This window comes from Microtus ochrogaster, linkage group LG2 (assembly GCF_000317375.1).
Source record: "Microtus ochrogaster isolate Prairie Vole_2 linkage group LG2, MicOch1.0, whole genome shotgun sequence".
Lineage (NCBI taxonomy): Eukaryota > Metazoa > Chordata > Mammalia > Rodentia > Cricetidae > Microtus > Microtus ochrogaster.
Genome location: NC_022028.1, coordinates 33,570,123 through 33,588,207, shown reverse-complemented (window position 1 = coordinate 33,588,207; position 18,085 = coordinate 33,570,123). Strand labels below are relative to the sequence as shown.

Sequence of the window (18,085 nt, the reverse complement as noted above, 5' to 3'; positions counted from 1 at the left end):
ATTTTCCCCAAACCATTCTTAATGTCAAGGGCGTGGTTACCTTTATAATGAGAACAGATTCAGAAAAATGTTTCTACTAGAAGCAAATGAAAGGGCTTTTTGTTTTTTAGGAAGGGCTACTCTGTGTAGCATCTCAGACTGTCCCGGAATTCTCTTTGTAGACCAAGCTGGCCTCAAACTTAGATATCCACCTGCCTCTGTCTCCCAAGTGCTGGGATTAAAGGCTTGCGCCACCACCACCCAGAGAAAGGTTTTAATTTAACTTATTTTTGTAGAGTCAGGGATTGAACCCAGGGCCTTGTGCTTGCTAGGCAAGTGTTCTACTGCTGAACTTTGTCCCCAGCCCTAAGGAAAGATTTAAAAAAAAAAAAATTCCTTCTATGCCCCTGGGGGTCTAGTACCCAGGATCTACAGCTCTGTGCAGTGTGATTTCAGGCCAAAATGTGCCCTCTCTGGTCTCAGTGAGCTCTGAGGATCCAGTGTTCCAAAGGTGCTTGTTCCCGGGACCCAGGCACTCCCTGTACCCTAACCGCCTCCCCAATTCCAGAGAAGCTGGCCAGCACAGCCAGACAAAAGCCTGCCTCCTCAGTGGGCCCAGCTGTACAGACAGGGCCCCAGGCCCTCAAGAAGTTTGCTTTATAATGACCTTGGTATCTTTAGGGACTGTACTCCAAGGACACAGTGAGCGGCCCCTGGTGAAGATCAGGATGGGTAACGTGGGGAGATTCGTCTCAGGAAGGCCTTGGGGGGGGGGGTCACAGCATTGGAGCTGAAATGGCTCCCCAAGAGCCGTGAACCTGGGGAAAGGCTACATTTCAAAGAGGCCCTGAGGTAGAGGTCAGGGAGGGGTGTTCCAGGGGCTCTGGATGGCTCCAGAGCAGGAAGTGAGTGGGTGTCTAAAGCAGGGTGAGGGAAGCCATTGGGAGGAGAGCTGAGGACTCTCAAGACCACCCCAGGCCAGGAGCAGGGTAGGTCCAGTGGTCAAAGAAAAAGCAGCAAGTTCAGTGGGGGGAGGTCTGGTGCTGCCAGCAGGGCAGGGAGATGGCAGGAAGGGGGGGGGGGCTTTTGCCATGCAGTCTGAAGCATCAGGTGGGTTATCCACAGCATTTGGGTCCACTCAGCATCAGGGGCTTGGCTGTGGGGTCAAAGAAGAGAGTGCCAAGAACATTTTTCCCACCTCCTCCACAGTACCAAGAGGGCACTTCTCACCCCGTCCACGGTACCAGGAACCCACTTCCCACCCCATCCACGGTACCAGGAACACACCCACCTCGTCCATGGTAACAGAACACTTCCCACCCTGCCCACAGTACCAGGAACACACCCACCCCGTCCATGGTACCAAGAACATACCCACCCCATCCACAGTACCAGGAACCCACTTCCCACCTCGTCCACGGTACCAGGAACACACTCACCTCATCCACGGTACCAGGAACACACCCACCTGGTCCACGGTACCAGAATACTTCCCACCTTGCCCACGTGAGCAACTGAGTGTTTGGTGGAGTCTGACATTGCAAGTCAACAAATAAAAAAGGCGGGGGAGGCTGGCCGTGACCTGAGAAGGGGTGGCAATATTAGCATAGTGACCTCAAGGCTGGAGTTCTGATGTCTGGAGAAAGAGTCACAGGTGATTTCTGATGTGGGATGCGTGAGCCTGACGGTGGAAGCAAGTTTGAGGTGCCCACAAACAGCTCTGGAGCATGGTGGAGTCAGGCCAAGAGGAAAGGGGCCCACATGATGGGCGTAAGGGGCTGAGGCCTGGTCCTCACCTCTGAGGAGATGAACGAAGCTGTTCCTGCTGGTCCACAGGAGCGTAGTTGTGAGCCTGGGTGTATCCTTTGGCTTTTGTAAGCCTCAGTTTCTGGCCCTGTAAAGTGGGGTGTATGGCTGATGTGTGTGGTACCACAAAGGTTTGTAAATGCCCTGAGGTGGATTGGAGATCCTTTTCTGGACTAGGTGAATGAGAGGCCTTGGTCCCCTTACCCATAGAGGAGGAAGGTGACAGTGTGTTCTCATAGCTCTGACCCCTCCAAGCCTGGCACTGAAGTTAACTGTAGGTGTCCATGCCAGGGAGTCCAGGGTTCAGGGGAAGTGCCTATGTGAATTGGGTGGCCCAGTGACTCAAGGACTGTGTCCACCCCCACTCTAGCCCAATGCCTGGGCCTCCGAGGGGACCTCACAGGAGCAGCTGGGCTCCTCAGGTTCTAAGTTTCTGCCCCATTGGCCCTCTTGGAAAGTCCAATTCCTGTGGTCATCACAGGAAATGACATCACAGGCACGGATGGGTCTGTGGAGGGTGTGGGAACAGGACTGGGTGAGAAGCCTTCTTTGTTAGGAACAACTTGGTGTCCTACAAGCTGGCCAGCCCCCATTTGTCATCAGTAACGGGCATTGTGACAGCCTCTGAGGGGGACCGCAGCCTGAACCCCTTAGGAGCCAGGGCCAGATGGAGGCAGAGCTTTGTGTCCAGGGAGGAGTCTAGCCTGTGGAGTTTGTGTTTTTAAAACATAATAATAAGTTGGCTCGTCTCCTCCAGTTCTGCTGGCTTCCCACTGAGCACAGCGGCCTGCAGTGAAAGGGAGAGATTTTCCATGCAGTGGGAGTCAGGGCTGGGAGAATCAGCCCGGTGTCCAGAAGCTGAAGAACCCCGGTGATTACTGATGATAAATGTGCCCAGCGTGGGGCAGCTCTGCGCTTACCTCCCTTACCCCCCTCCTCCTTTCCTTCCTGTCTGTGCCAGCCAGCCCTGGACACATGGCCCTGCTCTGCTGTAAATAGATACCTAGAACCAAGAACCGTGCCAGGGTCCCTCAACTCCAGGGACAAAGGCCAGTGATGGAGGTGTCGAGACTCTCCCCATCAAGCTGCAGCTTTGTACTGGGACCTGGGAGGTGGATCTCAGGAGGGCCTGGAGTTCAAGGTCACCCTCAGAAGCCTAGAGTGAGCCTAGTCTGTATTCCCCGACTGGTCCCACCCCTGGGCTAGAAGGCCACTGTAAAGTAGGGAGGCTAGAACCGCTAACTTAGGGCTGTGATCGCCTTTCTGTGTGCCATGACACCTCAGGGTGCTGTGGAATATTGTTTTAATCCTAGGGAAACAGTGGCAGAAGCTGTGGAGCAGCTCACTGTGCCGACACGAATGTTCCCTGGCCCTCCTTTAGCTGGTCATGTCGCTGCAAAGCTGTGACAGATAATGTCCACACTACTCCAGAACTTGTGCTGTGCCCAGCAGGTGCCTCCCTGCCATTCCAGTTAGTAGGCTGTTGGAATAGATGAAAAGTGTGTGTGTGTGTGTGTGTGTGTGTGTGTGTGTGTGTGTGTTTGTGCTTGAGGTTTGTCTGTGTATGGTTGGTATGTGTGTATGTGTGGTTGGTGTGTGTGTGCGTGGTTGGTATGTGTGGTTGATGTGTGTGTGTGGTTGGTATGTATGTATGTGTGGTTGATGTGTATGTGTGTGTTTGAGGTGTGTCTGTGTGTATGGTTGATGTGTGTGTATGTCTAGTAGAAGCTAGGAGCCACAGATCCACATGTGAGAAAGAACTTGAGGTATTATTTGTTTTTCTGAGCCCAGGTAACTCACACTTAAGTTTTCATGTCTGTAGCATGATTAATAAAAACTCAGAGACAGATACTGGGGTTCAACCTGAAGGTCAGAAAAGCAAAACATCCTGCCACTGGCCCTTACTTCCACCTCAGTCCAAAATGGTGAGCCTGCCTTCAGGAATCTCAGAATGAGACTGAGCCTGGGAACTATCTCCTCCCATCTTATATTCCTCTCTAGAGCTGGGATTAAAGGCATCATCACTACCGCCCGCTTTCTATGGCAACCAATATGGCTACTGAGATTAAAGGTGTGTGTCACCACTGCCTGGTCTGTAAGGCTGCCCAGGGTGGCTGTTTTATTTACTCTCTGATCTTCAGGCAAACTTTATTTATCAAAATGCAAATGAAATACCACTACATATAGCCACGCAGTTCCCTGCAGATTGCATTTTCCTTTGTGGATGAGTAAAACCCCACAGGGTGTGTGCGCCACGTTTTCACTGTCTGGTCACCCTCACCGTGGCATCTGTGCTGATTCCACTTCCTGGCTATTGTGAGTAGGGCCGTGATGACGTGGATGTGCAGTTATACTGAGTATTTTTCCAAATGGCGACTGAGCTCTTAGGAATAAATTCATGCTGAGTTCCTTGACTCTGGCTGTGTGAGAAATTCCTTACTTGGGGAATTCTTTGTGGCCCTTGTGATGCCATTAAAAGTGACTCATCTACTGCTACTATGCTAGAAAGTGTAAGCGACTCTGTCGAGGGTGACCGTGGGAGGTATCTAGGGGCTAGGAAATAGCCTCCAAGCAGTGTTGGGCATAGGAACCCCAACTACTTTATCCTTGGCTAGTGCTACAGGACCTGGTTGAGGCCACCACACCTGAGCCCCCTCGTGTCCAGTCCAGATGTTCTGTTTCTTGGGTTCAAACCTTAGCTCTTTTGTGCGATCTTGAACAACTTGATCAGGCTCTGAGCCACAGTGTTTCCTCTATAAAGTAAGGACAACAGAACAGAGAATTGTTGCAAGAACCAGATAATTCGACTGTTCCCAAATCCTCAGTGGCTTGTGTGGACAGGGCAGTGTGTCCTTACCAAGTGCCAGGTCACTTTTGTGTGATCTTCAAAGCAGCCCGGTGGGAAGCAAGTGCTCCTCTCCCAGTCTTCCTCAGCAGCAAAAGAACAGGACACCCATCAGCACACACTCACTCTGGGTCTCATAGAGAATGCTGAGACAGAGGAGTTCGCGCCCCATTGGCTGGTTTCTTGTGTTTACCACTAGGTTGAGGGGGTGGGTTGTAAATTGCACCCTTCCTCTCCCCTGCCACACCCCACTAAAACAAGAATTTTTTTGTCCAGGTCTTGTCTCCCATAACAACCTCAGCCTTAGGAGAGCCTCCTGTTGCACACAGAGAACAAACAGACTCATTTTACTTATTATAGTCTTGCAGACCTGGTGCCCTCTGCCCTTCGGGCTGCCGCGGGATTCCTTAGGACCATACACAGACTTTTGACTCTGAGGGACAAGTGCATGATCCCTATTTAGGCTACCCAGGACCCCACTTCCTCAACAAGCACGTGGCTGGTGGGACTGGCCACATGCACGCCTCACCCTGTGCTTGATTCCACTTTCCCAGGAATCGTGAGCTGGGAGCTCAAGCCCCCCACTGCTTGTCCGGGGCTGCCTGATTGTGCTGCATTTGTGATGCAGAGCCAATTTTCCTAAGTGAATTGTGACCAGTCATAGGCCTGGCCTGCTTTCCTCCCTTCCTGTTTGTCTCACCTCCCAAGGTGCTGTTTCTTCCAGGGACACAGGCGGTTCCACCAGACCACATGGGGGTGGGGGACGAGGTGGCCGCCCGCCTAGCCTAGCTGTGTGCTTTGAAGGTTCTCTTCTTGTCTTGCTAAGGGTGTGAGCCTGGGAGGAGGCTGCAGGATGCTCAGAACCCTGGGCTTGGCGGCACTACACCCTGCCCCCTCATCCCATCCCTCCGCTGGTCCTGGATGCTTCTGTGTCACCAGCCTGCCTGGCTGGGGCTGGTGGCTTTGGGGCAGAGTTGGCCTGCTTTGTGCTTTAGCCTCAGCCTGTGTGTTGAGGCTTTGCTGTGGGAGATGACTGAAGCCAGGCAGAGCCAGGGTAAGAGACGGTGCAATATCCTCACCTCTGGTCTCCCCGACTTCTCCAGTTAGAAGGAAGAAGGACCACTAGCACTCCCAGACCCTCAAAGTCTGACCTATTGGATGCAAAGCATGATGGGAAAGCCACAGGCTCAGTGTATGAGTGACATCAGGTCCCCAAGGTGAGGGGTGTCCAGCCCGTACTTCATGGTGCTCCCTCCCTCCACAGGTCTTCTTGACTTAGGTGGCCAAGTCCTCCCAGACTCCTTGCCGTCAGCACCTGCAGAGCAGCTGCCTCACTTCCTGCAGGAGCCCCAGGATGCCTACATTGTGAAGAACAAGCCCGTGGAACTGCTCTGCCGCGCAGTCCCCGCCACACAGATCTACTTCAAGTGCAACGGCGAGTGGGTCAGTCAGAACGACCATGTCACACAGGAGAGCCTGGATGAGGCCACAGGTGAGGCTGGTCCTGCCTGGGCTCCCCCAGAGACGCCACACAGCCACGATGCTCCTCTGGGCCTCAGTGTCCCCTTCGGTTCCCCAGTTAGCTACAAGCCCCCAGTGGGGAGCTAGTTCTTTCCCACCCTCCCACACAGTGGCTGGTCTTGCCCTGGTGCACCAGACAAGATTCAACCCTGATGTTGTCCTTCCGGAACTTTCCATTGGGGAAAATGGTGCCATTTTTTCCAGTCACATTCATGCTGTGTTTCCCTCAACAAAAGTTGTCCTTGGTATACTAGAAAAAAACTCACACATGCTGAGTAGCCCTTGTCGATACATCCGGGACCAGAAATGTTCTAGATTTTGGGATTTTTTTTTTGGACTTTGAATTTGCCCAGATTGAGAGTCAGATAGTCCCCCTAATTTAAAAAAAAATGCATCATCCAAGTGTTCCAGAACCTGAAACTCCTGCAACGTCCTGTCAGCACTCGGAAGGTTTTGGTTTTGGAATGGGACTCATGGTACAGGCTTGTGAGCTTAGCTACTCAGGAAGCCGAGGCAGGAGGATGGCAGGTTCAAGTTTTTGCTGTAGTTCAGTGGTATAGAATGCTTGCCAGTATTCACAGGTCCCTGGGTTCAATCCCCTACATAGAAAAAATAATAAAATAAAGTTGGCCGGCAAGGTGGCTTAGTGGGTAGAGGCTCTTGTCTTACCACCTGACCTCAGTCCCTGGACACACGGAAAACCATCTTCTGGCTCCAGATGCGTGCTGTGGCACATAGGTACCCCCACACCTACGAGCACACATGTGTATACACATACATGCACACACACACACAAGCACACATGTGTATACACATACACGCACACACAAGCACACATGTGTATACACATACACGCACACACAAGCACACATGTGTATACACATACATGCACACACACACACAAGAACTAAATGTAAACATATTTTAAGTAATAAAATATTGCCAGGCAATGCTAGTGCACATCTTTAATCTCAGCACTCAGGAAGCAGAAGTAGATTAATCTCCTTGAGATTGAGGCTAGTCTGGTCTATAGAGCTAATCCCAGGATAGCCAAGGCTATGCAGAGAAAGATGTCTCAAAACAAACAAACGAAACTAATTAAATTTAGGGAAGCATTTTGGGATGCTCTTGTAAATATTGCATGATTGATCAAACAAGTGGTACTAGAATGCAGCCCAGACCCTAAGGAAGGAAAGACAAGGGCCCTTCCTGCTGAGGTGAGGCCCGCACTGCTGCCAGGTGGAGCCTCAGCAGCTTTAAACATCCCCCACAGAGCCGCGAGCCCCTGTGCTCCCGGCTTAGAGAAGGTGCCTGTCACCAGCCCTGTCGCTGGTAGAATGCTTTTCCCAGAATGTAGCCCTAGGAAGAGAGCATTCGCAGATGCCTCCTGACAGAGGGGAGACCCCGACAGAGCCAGCAACCCCAGCTGAGCAGCACCGGCATCCAGCCGCGCTCTGACTTTGCTCTCTCCTGCTCTTCCTCCTCCTTCTCTTTCCTGTTTGTTTCTTTTCCTTGGTCATGGCTGTTGTCCCTATTTGTTTCCTTTTGACCCTGCCACCTTCTCTCTCCTTCAGTTTCTGCTTTGCCTTGAAAAGCCCTGATTTCAGGCCCACCCAGATAAGCCACACCCCAGACTTAACCACCACTGGGCTCTGCTCCAGAGGTTCAGGCGCTGGTGTGAGCTTGGTACCGGGATTCTAAAATAAAAGACTTGAGGGGCTGGAGAGATGGCTCATGGTTAAGAGCACTGCCTGCTCTTCCAAAGGTCCTGAGTTCAATTCCCAGCAACCACATCGTAGCTCAAAACCATCTCAAATGAGAACTGATGCCCTCTTCTGGCCTACAGGCAGACACACAAGACAGAATGTTGTATACATCATAAATAAATAAATAAATAAATAAATAAATAAATAAATAAATATTTTTTAAAAAAGACTTGATATCCCACTCTCGTCTAAAATCTGAGGAATAAATGAATTAGAAGCAAAACAAAACGAGCAGGCCTGTCAATCCCAACCTCTGAGAAGCTGAGGCAGGAGGATGAAAAGTTTGGGGACAGCCCAGGTCCACAGAGTGAGATCTGATCTCACTATGCAGAGAATAGCTTAATCCGCCATCCATACAACATCACTCCTCTGGCTGTGTGATTGTGGGCCAGTCACTCAGCCTCTCGGAGCCCATGTGCTTCATTATGTTAACAAGAGGTTCCAGTGGGGAGGCAACAATATGGCTCATGCGTAGTGCCAGGCAGGGCAGGGAATGAGCCGTCTGGGCCCTGCCAAACCCCTCGGTATTCTTCTCGGGCTGTCCTGGCCTCTTACAACTGATCATTACTTCTTTGGCCTGTGAGTCGCTTCTCATCCCAGTCAGGGCCAGCCATGAGTTCTAGCCCAAGCAAGAGGCAGTTTGCCCGCTGGGATGCTCAGATGATGACCTGTGGTAGCAGTAGCAACCCCATGATTCCTAGTAACAGTGCCAGCCTGGCTCTTGCTCCTCCTGTCTATCAGGAGCACATGGTGCCCGCCAGCCCTGAGAACTGGGGTTCTGTGGTGTCCCACTAGCCCGTGGAGAACAGCTGTAGCTAGGACAAGAGGGACAGACATACTCGCGGCTCCTGCCTGGACCGGCCAGCAGGTAGCCCAACTGGAAGCACCCTAGGCATAGAAGGGACAGTGCGCTGAGGCCCTGTGGAGGACTTGGGTCTTTCTGCTGAGGGGTCTGTGGAACATGGGCGTTCTTTGACAAGCACAGGCTACCTGGGTAGTAAATGGGTCTGAGGATACCAAAGACGGGCGTTAGCTTTCAAACAGACCTGGGGTTGGCTGTAGATAGCTCCAGGTGAATACTGGTCAGATTTTGCAGGAGAGCCACAGACTGGGATGGAAGGGAGGTAGTGTCTTCCCCGGCCACTGAGGACCCCATCTTCTCTCTCTCCCAGGCTTGCGGGTGCGAGAGGTGCAGATCGAGGTGTCAAGACAGCAGGTGGAGGAGCTCTTTGGGCTGGAGGACTACTGGTGCCAGTGTGTAGCCTGGAGCTCTTCGGGAACCACCAAGAGTCGCCGAGCCTACATCCGCATTGCCTGTATGCTACCTTGATTAACCTGCTCCGTCTCCCTCCTAATGTTAGAGAGAGAAATATCCATTAAGGGGACATGTGCATGCCAGCTCATGTGGACTCTTAGACCCAGAAGCCAGGCCTCCTCAGGCCCCAGGGTTTCCAGCAGCCCTTGCCACCTGTGGAGGGAAGCCAGCAGCTTCTAGGCAAGGTCCCAGAGTGGACCCTGTTTCCCCAGGTGAAGGCAGCCTGTAAACAGGTCCTTAGGTATACTCTGCCCCCTAGTGGCTACAACAGGCACTTCATGCTCCCATCCAGCACTCACCTGATAAGACTTGAAACTCTTTTCCTCGCAGACCTGCGCAAGAACTTTGACCAGGAGCCTCTGGCAAAGGAGGTACCGTTGGATCATGAGGTCCTTCTGCAGTGCCGCCCACCGGAAGGAGTGCCTGTGGCTGAGGTGAGAGGGATGTGACCAGCAAGGCAGGGCACTTACCAGCAGCTGCCATAACACAGCCTCCAGACCTCTGTGGTTCTGCCTCACAGGAGAACCCCAGGGATCCTTGGGTAGACCCTAGGTCTAGCGCCTGACACCCCCACTTGACACAGACCTAGGAAACCACACCTGGAGATACCACCGGATAGCCACTCTATCAGCTGGACACTGTTTTCCTCTTTCCTCACGCATGCCCTCCGCTGCTGTAGAAGTTCACAGGGGACAGATGGCTGTGCACCAAAGGATGGGCCTCTTACTCGGGGACTTAGCTTTCAAGACCCCAAACTTTGTACTGGTCTCCTAGGCTGCTTCTGTGCCCTCATGGGCACCTGAGTGGGGGGATTGCTACCTGCTGGGCTCTGGTCTCAGCAGCCCTGCAATGTGGGCAAGGCCACCCCTTTAGAGATGGGAGGGATGAGGTGACCATCTCTGTTGTGGTGCTGTGAGTAGCAGAGCTGAGGACTGAGCCCAGGGGTCCTGCTGCGGGGGCTGCAGCTTTGAGGAGCTCGGGGGTCCGGTTAGGGCTGGCACTAGCAGCCTGTGCATGTTTGGTACTTCTCTGAGCCAAGCGTGTGATGTTCACCCCTTCCCCGTGGAGTGGGTGTTATTCAGGGTCCATCTTACAGTTGGTAAGATTTGAGGCCCTGGGTCTCCTAAGATCAATCTGCTGGTAAATGACGTTTCCCACAGTGCTGTTGGTGCCTGTTACCGCCAGGCATGAACCTAGGTGTGGATATAGGCAGGACCGGTATTCTAGTTACGCCTGGACCCCTCCTCCCCTCTGCAGGAGGCCTATCCCCAGCACCAGCAGGCAGACAACTGAGCCCTCATTGCTCCCCTCCACAGGTCGAATGGCTCAAGAATGAAGATGTCATTGACCCCACTCAGGACACCAACTTCCTGCTCACCATTGACCACAACCTCATCATCCGCCAGGCTCGCCTGTCAGACACGGCCAACTACACATGTGTGGCCAAGAATATTGTGGCCAAGCGCCGGAGCACCACTGCCACCGTCATCGTCTATGGTGTGCATGGGTGCCTTGCTGGGGATACACTGTGCTTCTCCTGGGTACCCTCTGTGGTGGGAGTTCTCGGATGCTAGGGGGAGGCCTGAGGTAGCACATCCCCCCTCTCCTGACCTCCAGAAGGGCCAGTGGGCCCCCTCAACTGTATGTAGAGGCAATCTAGAGAGATCAGTGGCCAAGTCAGACACTCTGGGTCCCCAGCCAGGAGCACTTCCCTACTCTTTGGGCCCCTTGGCTACTTCTAAAAATAGACCCACGTCTCCTGACTTAGGCCCAAGGTAGGGTTGCAGCCAGATCGCCATGCTCAAGTCATTTTGTCCCAGTAGAGTTAAGGATGCGGTTAGGCCTGCATGCTGCTCTCTGCTCTTTTTTGGGGGCCCAAGGATAGAGCGTAGAACCATAGTGGAGGTAACTGGAATGTACTAGGAAGTCCGGTCCTGGGATTCAGTCCCAAGTCAAAGCCCAGGTACACCGTCACACACTGGGTGACCTTGGTTACATGTTAACCCTCCAGTCTTCCTGTGTCACTGTACAATAGGCCAGGATGGGATAGTGACCTCGTAGTCCCTGCCAGGTTCCAATTGTGGTGTCTCAGTGCCCAGTCCTGTAGGGGAAGGGTTCTAGCCGGAGTGGTTGGGTTAGTAAAGGTAGGTGATGGGTATGAAATACCAGGAGGAACCCCGATCCGTGCTAACTGTGTGATGGCCCATCCCTACAGTGAATGGCGGCTGGTCCAGCTGGTCAGAGTGGTCACCCTGCTCCAATCGATGTGGCCGAGGCTGGCAGAAGCGTACGCGGACCTGCACCAACCCAGCCCCACTCAACGGAGGGGCCTTTTGTGAGGGACAGGCCTTCCAGAAGACAGCCTGCACCACCGTGTGCCCAGGTAGGAGTCACATGCCCTCCCAGGCTCCTTTACCTACAGGATGTGTACAGAGTTGGATTGTCACCTTCCCCTGAGCAGCAAAGTGTCCAGACCCCAGGTCCTTGGCATCCTCTGTCGTCTCTAGCATCTGAGTCTGTCCCAGGCTGATGGAGAGCTGGAATCAGAGGCAGTGAACTGAGCTAGATAGGACTTCTGGCTTTGAGAGCTCTTAGGGGCCCAGAAAACATCCTGAATGTATCTGTTGAGATGTCTGCTGGCCACAGCTGCTCATCCTATTAGCAACCTCCTCCCTGTCTGTCTTCCCCTGTCCATGTCCATCCAGCTGTGCTTGTCCTTGATGGTGAATATGTGACTTTGTGCTGTTTTCTTACCCGGGTTTTAGGCTCTCTGTGTACCCGTAACTTTAAGTATCTTTGTTCTTGTCCCCTGAGCACATCTAACTGCCCCTAGCCTGCAGCTGTGTGGACATGGTATCTATTTGTTGATTGGGTTGTTGATGTTGCGTGCGTGCGTGCGTGCATGTATGTATACAGGCCCGTGCTGTTATTACTGTGTCTGTGTTGCTATCTGCATACATAACGGCACGTGCTGTGCCCCCACAGTGGACGGAGCATGGACCGAGTGGAGCAAGTGGTCGGCCTGCAGCACCGAGTGCGCGCACTGGCGCAGCCGTGAGTGCATGGCGCCCCCACCCCAGAACGGAGGCCGCGACTGCAGCGGGGCGCTGCTTGACTCTAAGAACTGCACCGACGGGCTGTGCGTGCAGAGTGAGTGCTCGGGAGTCAGGTGACAGACCCCTCTGCCCCTGCCCAGCCCTTGGCCGCTGTGCCCACCCTGAGCAGAGCAGCCCACAGGGCCTCTGTCTGGCCCTGCATCCTTCATTTCATCCATACCGTGCCCCCGTGACCTTCTCGACCATCCTTTTGCTGTCACTGGTGTCATCATCGTCTTTCCCTTTATTTCCCTTGACAGATAAGAGAACTCTAAACGATCCTAAAAGCCACCGTAAGTCCCATTTCATGACTGTCCTCTTTCTTCTGGGGATCCCTGGCTCTCCTTGGCTGGCTTGCCACGGGTGTGGGGTGAAAGGCAGGGAGAGCTGACACTATCTCCCCCCAGTACAACACCATGGGATCCCCGTACCTCATGCATTTTACCACAGTCCTATCACAGAGAGGCAAGCAGACTCTTGGCTGACAGAAAGGCCCCAGGACTCCCCCTCACCCTCCTGTTATAGAATAGGAAACTGAGTCTCAGAGAGAAGAAGAAATTTGTCCAAGGAGCAAACCAGGAAGTAGCAGAGCCAGGGCTTGAACCCAGATATTTTTGTGGCCAAAGCAGATGGTCTTAATCATCGTCCCTCCTCTCTGAGACATGCCAGGAGACGGTGTCATGTCTGTCCACCTCTGTTCCCCACACTGTACCCCTAGCAGCTGGGCCACACCTCCCAAGTTAACTCTGGCCGGCACCAGTAGTATTGCTCTGATTCAGCTCCCAAGGGACTCCTCCTGCCCCTAGGGCCCTTGCCGCTGTAACTGCAATATCAGGGCAATACAACCTCTCCCTCAGATCGGCCTGTGGTAATTAAAGAACAATTTCAGATCGTTCTGGAATCATAAAACCTGCAGGGAAGTCTTCAGCCCAGCGCCCCGAGAGGCCAGGCTGGTGGCTGATTAGAGAGTATAAATCGCCAAGCAAGTGGCCCCCAGTGCGAGTGAGGACATTATAGTGTGCCAGCCAAGCTTAGGGAGGAGCAGCCTGCTGGGACAGGAGCCTCTGGAGAGAGGGGGAGGTCAGCTCTGAGGAAGAGTCTCTAGCAGCTCCCTGGTTGCCAGGATACTCTGGGGAGTCCTAGTGAGGACTGTTAGGTAGAAAGACAGTGTGGAAAATGGGCAGGTTCACAGAGCTGGAAGCCATGGCCTTCTATGCCACGAGGCATGGACTCCCCCCACGGGTGCAGACTTCCAGGTCTTGGAACATAGGCTCCCTCTCCCAGAGTTCCCCTGTTTTTAATGATGTATGGGAGCTTCTTGGAACTCCCAAAAGAAGCAAGGTCAAAGAGCAGCCATCCAGCGGCCTCCATCTTGACTGTGCCTGAGCTGGCTGCTGTGATAGTCACTTAACACAGGTGGCTTTTAAAATTTATGTTTGGACTGGAGAGATGGCTCAGTGGTTAAGAGCACTGACTGTTCTTTCAGAGGTCCTGGGTTCAATTTCCCAGCAACCACATGATGGCTCACAACCATCTGTAATGAGATCTGGCGCCCTCTTCTGGCGTGTGGGCATACATGGAGGCAGAATGTTGTATACATAATAAATAAATAAATATTTAAAAAAATAAATAAAATAAAATAAAATTTATATTTCACTTAAAAAAACCCCACAGCCCCTTTGTTACACCTGTCACGTTTCAGTTTTCAGTAACCACATATGCCTGTGTATTTGAGTGCACACGGGATGGTGTGGACAGGATACTCCCATCCTCCTAGAATGACCTGCGGACCTTGCCACATTCCTGCCTGGCCAGGAGTAGTTAATTGCAACCACAGCCCCCTGCTGGAGGAAGGAGGTGTAGCCATAGGTGGCCTCCCCCAGTTCCATCTCTGTTTGCCCATCTGCTCACCGCCTCTCCATCCATTGCTCTGCCTTTCACCCACTCCCTTCGCCCACTCCACCTCCCATCCTTGGCATAGTTGAGGAAACTGCTTAAAAAGGTTTCGGGGAGCCAGGGCCTTTGGTCATATGGAAGTGATAGGCGTGGAGCGAAGCTTTGTCATGTAGGTGGAGTTGTGTGTCCTCATGTTTCTGAGCCTCACACCACTGGCTCCTCAACAGTGAGCCATGCGTGAGCTTGTGAATCGGGTTTATTGGTTCTATTACCTTCAACGTAATAAGCAGGGTAGGGATTTTGAGACAATCTACTAAGGAAGAGATAGACTGGGGGAGGGGTGTCAGGAGGTGGGGAGGAGGGAGTTGTGAGATTTGCCTGAGGCCTGCAGGTCATCTTGGCAGGCAAAGCCTAGAATCTAGGTTTTCCTTGGGACCCTAAAGGGCCTGCCCCTCACTTAACCCTACTGCTTCTCCAGTCCTGGAACCCTCAGGAGATGTGGCGCTGTATGCAGGCCTCGTGGTGGCCATCTTCGTGGTTGTGGCAGTTCTCATGGCAGTGGGCGTGGTCGTGTACCGAAGAAACTGCCGGGACTTTGACACGGACATCACCGATTCCTCTGCTGCCCTCACTGGTGGTTTCCACCCTGTCAACTTCAAGACTGCAAGGCCCAGTAAGGAGCAGGAGAAACCTGGGGTAGCAGGAATGGTTGGGGGACCCCAGAGTAGTGTAGCTGTCACCAGAGCTGGGGTCCAGACAGCTCCCTGGTATTCTGATCCGTTTGTCTAAAGTAACAGGTGGCAATTGAGCCTTCTGTGGCTAGACATGGGGAGAGGGCAGAAGGCCTGGAGGGAGCAGAGTGGGCAGGGCCAGGGTGGTGAGGGGCAGGGAAAGTGATTCTGACAATCGCATTCACCCCTGCAGACAACCCGCAGCTCCTGCACCCTGCTGCCCCTCCGGACCTGACAGCCAGTGCCGGCATCTACCGTGGGCCCGTCTATGCCCTGCAGGACTCCGCTGATAAGATCCCTATGACGAACTCACCCCTGCTGGATCCCCTGCCCAGCCTCAAGATCAAGGTCTATAACTCCAGCACCACCGGCTCTGGATCTGGCCTAGCTGATGGAGCTGACCTGCTGGGCGTTCTACCGCCCGGCACATACCCAGGCGATTTCTCCCGGGACGCCCACTTGCTGCACCTGCGCAGTGCCAGCCTTGGTTCCCAGCAGCTCCTGGGCCTACCTCGAGACCCCAGCAGCAGCCTCAGCGGCACCTTTGGCTGCCTGGGTGGGAGGCTGAGCATTCCTGGCACAGGTAGGCCTTTGAACCTATTGCTCAGATGGGAAAGTAAAGCTCCAGGTAGATAATACATAGAGAAGTCTGGTAGAAGACTTGAGATCAGGCCGGCCTGGGCCTCTCTAAGCCAGGGAAGTCTTGGATCAACCACTGGGAGTGGCCTCCCTGCCCCTGTCAGGGTGGGAGAACAACTCTTATCATTAGAGTCCCACAGAGAGGTCTTAGTTGTGACTGACTGCAGGGCAGGGGTGCCCATCTCTTCTTGTGAAAGTAGCAGCTGGCAGCTTTTTAGGGTCCTGTCTTGAGCCAGCATGGAGCCAGCATAAGGGCTTTCTGATCCCCCCCAACACAAACACACACACACACACACACACACACACACACACACACACACACACACACCCGTCCCCAGCAATGTTAGAGGCCCCTGTATTCCTGGGCATATCAGCTATGCCCAAGTGGCCTGACTCTTCCCTGTGTTTGCCCCCACATCTCTCCCTAATCCTTTCCCTTCCCTAAGCCAGGTCTCACCCCATTCTTCTCATCACCTCTCCCTCCTCTAACCCCCTTCCTGATGACCTTTCTCCCTTCCTTCTTAGGGGTCAGCCTGTTGGTGCCAAATGGAGCCATCCCCCCCGGCAAGTTCTATGAGATGTATCTGCTGATCAACAAAGCTGAAAGTACCCTGTGAGTAGACAGTCCAGCCCTGGCCAGGAAACGCCCCTTCTTCTCTGCCCACCCGGGGCACAGATATTTCCATGTGCCCCTCAGAACTTGGTCCCCAGTGCCCAGGGTCCCCCAGAGAGAGCATGTTCTAACTGGGTAAAACCCAGCAGCAGCAAGTTCTCCTATGTAAAGGGGATTTATAAATGAGGGCATCGTTTCTGTGCCATTGCTGTGGCAAAATGCATGATGAGAACTTCAGGAGGTGGTGTTAATTTGGGCTCACCATAGTGATAGCCTCTCTAGCTGTGGTCACAGGAGCGTGAAGCATCCATACTTGGAACCAGAGAAGGGTGAGCATCAGGGTCCAACATTCCCCTCTCTTTTTCTTTCCTTTTCATCCAGTCTGGGTCCCTAGCCCACAGGATACACTGTCTACCTAAGTAGGCCTCTCCTCCTACCGAACCCCCTCAAGGAACACCCTCACAAACAGGCAGGTCAGGGATTCATCTCCTCGGTGACCCCAAACTCAGTCAAATCGACAGGGAAGATAACTATAACAGCTAGTAAGAAAAACTGGACATCTCAGTTTGAACATGGGGCTAGAACACAAACAAGTGATTCATATGTACACGCGCCAAGTACATTGTTTATGAGAAGTTGTTCCGTCTGAATTGCAGTCACAGTTAATGAGACTACACAGGTAGACAAGAAGGGTTTTGCTTGAGGAACCTGTAAGGATGTTTTTCCTCATGTTAATCCCTGCACGCCTCCAAGAGCACGGGCACACCGCTCTTTCTGACACACTGGTGGTTGTGTAGAATGGGACCGACTCTCCCGAGGGCAGTGTAACAGCATGCAATCAAAATGTATCAAAAGCTGGCTCGTGAGCTGGCTCAGCGGGTAAAAGTGCTTGTCAGCGAGCCTGGGTTGCATCCCCAGAGTCCACGTGGTAGAAGAGAGCTGAACTGACTCCCATAAGTTGTCTTCTCACTTAGACACACGCAAACACACACACACACACACACACACACACACACACACACACACACACACACACACACACACCAAATGGCTTTGTTTTTTTGAGACAGGGTCTCACTGTATAGCCCTGGATGGCTGTCCTAGAACTCACTATGTAGACCAGGCTGGCCTCGAACTCAGATCAGCCTCTGCCTCCCATAGTGATGAGATGAAAGGCATATGCCACTATGTTTTATTTTGTTTTTAATGTCCTCAAATGGGTTGGTTTTTGTTTTGTTTTTGGGGTTTTTTTTAAATTTTATTTTGTTGCTTTGTTTTGTTTTAAAGTTTAAGAAAGACCAGAATGTTCTCTAAAACCCTAGACCTTTAAGGCTGTGCAAAACTTTGGCTGTGACTCTTTTGACGTAACAGCAAAAAAATCTAGACTGCAATTTTCGATTTATGCCATATCCCTACTTCCCACTGCTGTGGTGCCTGGCAGTCCCAGGCTCCCAAGTGGCAGACACTGCCTTGGTACAGGCCCTGGGTGGAGGAGGTGGGGGCCCTGCAAGAGTGGAGTTGGGGGTCCTGCAGGGGTGCGGTTGGGAGTCCTGCGGGGATAGAGGTGGAAGTGCTACAGGGGTGGTGTTGGGGGTCCTGCAGGGATAGAGTTGGGGGCCCTATAGGGGTGGAGTTGGGGACCCTGCATGGGTAGAGGTGGAGGTCTTGCAAGAGTAGAGGTGGAGGTCCTATAGGGGTGGTGTTGGGGGTCCTGCAGGGGTGGAGTGGGGGGCCCTGCAGGGGTAGAGGTGGAGGTCCTGCAGGGGTGGTGTTGGGGGTCCTGCAGGGGTGGAGTTGGGGGGTCTTGCAGGGGTGGAGTTGGGGGCCCTGTAGGGGTGGAGTTGGGGACCCTGCATGGGTAGAGTTGGGGACCCTGCAG

General features: G+C 53.0%; 1 protein-coding gene across 2 annotated transcripts in view; it reads left to right on the top strand.

The window, feature by feature from the left end:
- The window catches only part of Unc5b (unc-5 netrin receptor B), a 67,747-nt gene that overhangs the window by 40,705 nt on the left and 8,957 nt on the right, over positions 1-18,085 (top strand). The window contains exons 2-11 of one of the 2 annotated variants that reach the window (XM_005360078.3): positions 5,895-6,122; positions 9,090-9,233; positions 9,563-9,666; positions 10,549-10,729; positions 11,448-11,615; positions 12,218-12,382; positions 12,588-12,620; positions 14,702-14,896; positions 15,148-15,537; positions 16,119-16,206. In XM_005360078.3, the coding sequence (XP_005360135.1) occupies positions 5,895-6,122; positions 9,090-9,233; positions 9,563-9,666; positions 10,549-10,729; positions 11,448-11,615; positions 12,218-12,382; positions 12,588-12,620; positions 14,702-14,896; positions 15,148-15,537; positions 16,119-16,206 (1,696 nt within the window). The remainder of the gene's footprint in view (positions 1-5,894; positions 6,123-9,089; positions 9,234-9,562; positions 9,667-10,548; positions 10,730-11,447; positions 11,616-12,217; positions 12,383-12,587; positions 12,621-14,701; positions 14,897-15,147; positions 15,538-16,118; positions 16,207-18,085) is intronic. The other variant, XM_005360079.3, reaches the window with a different exon arrangement.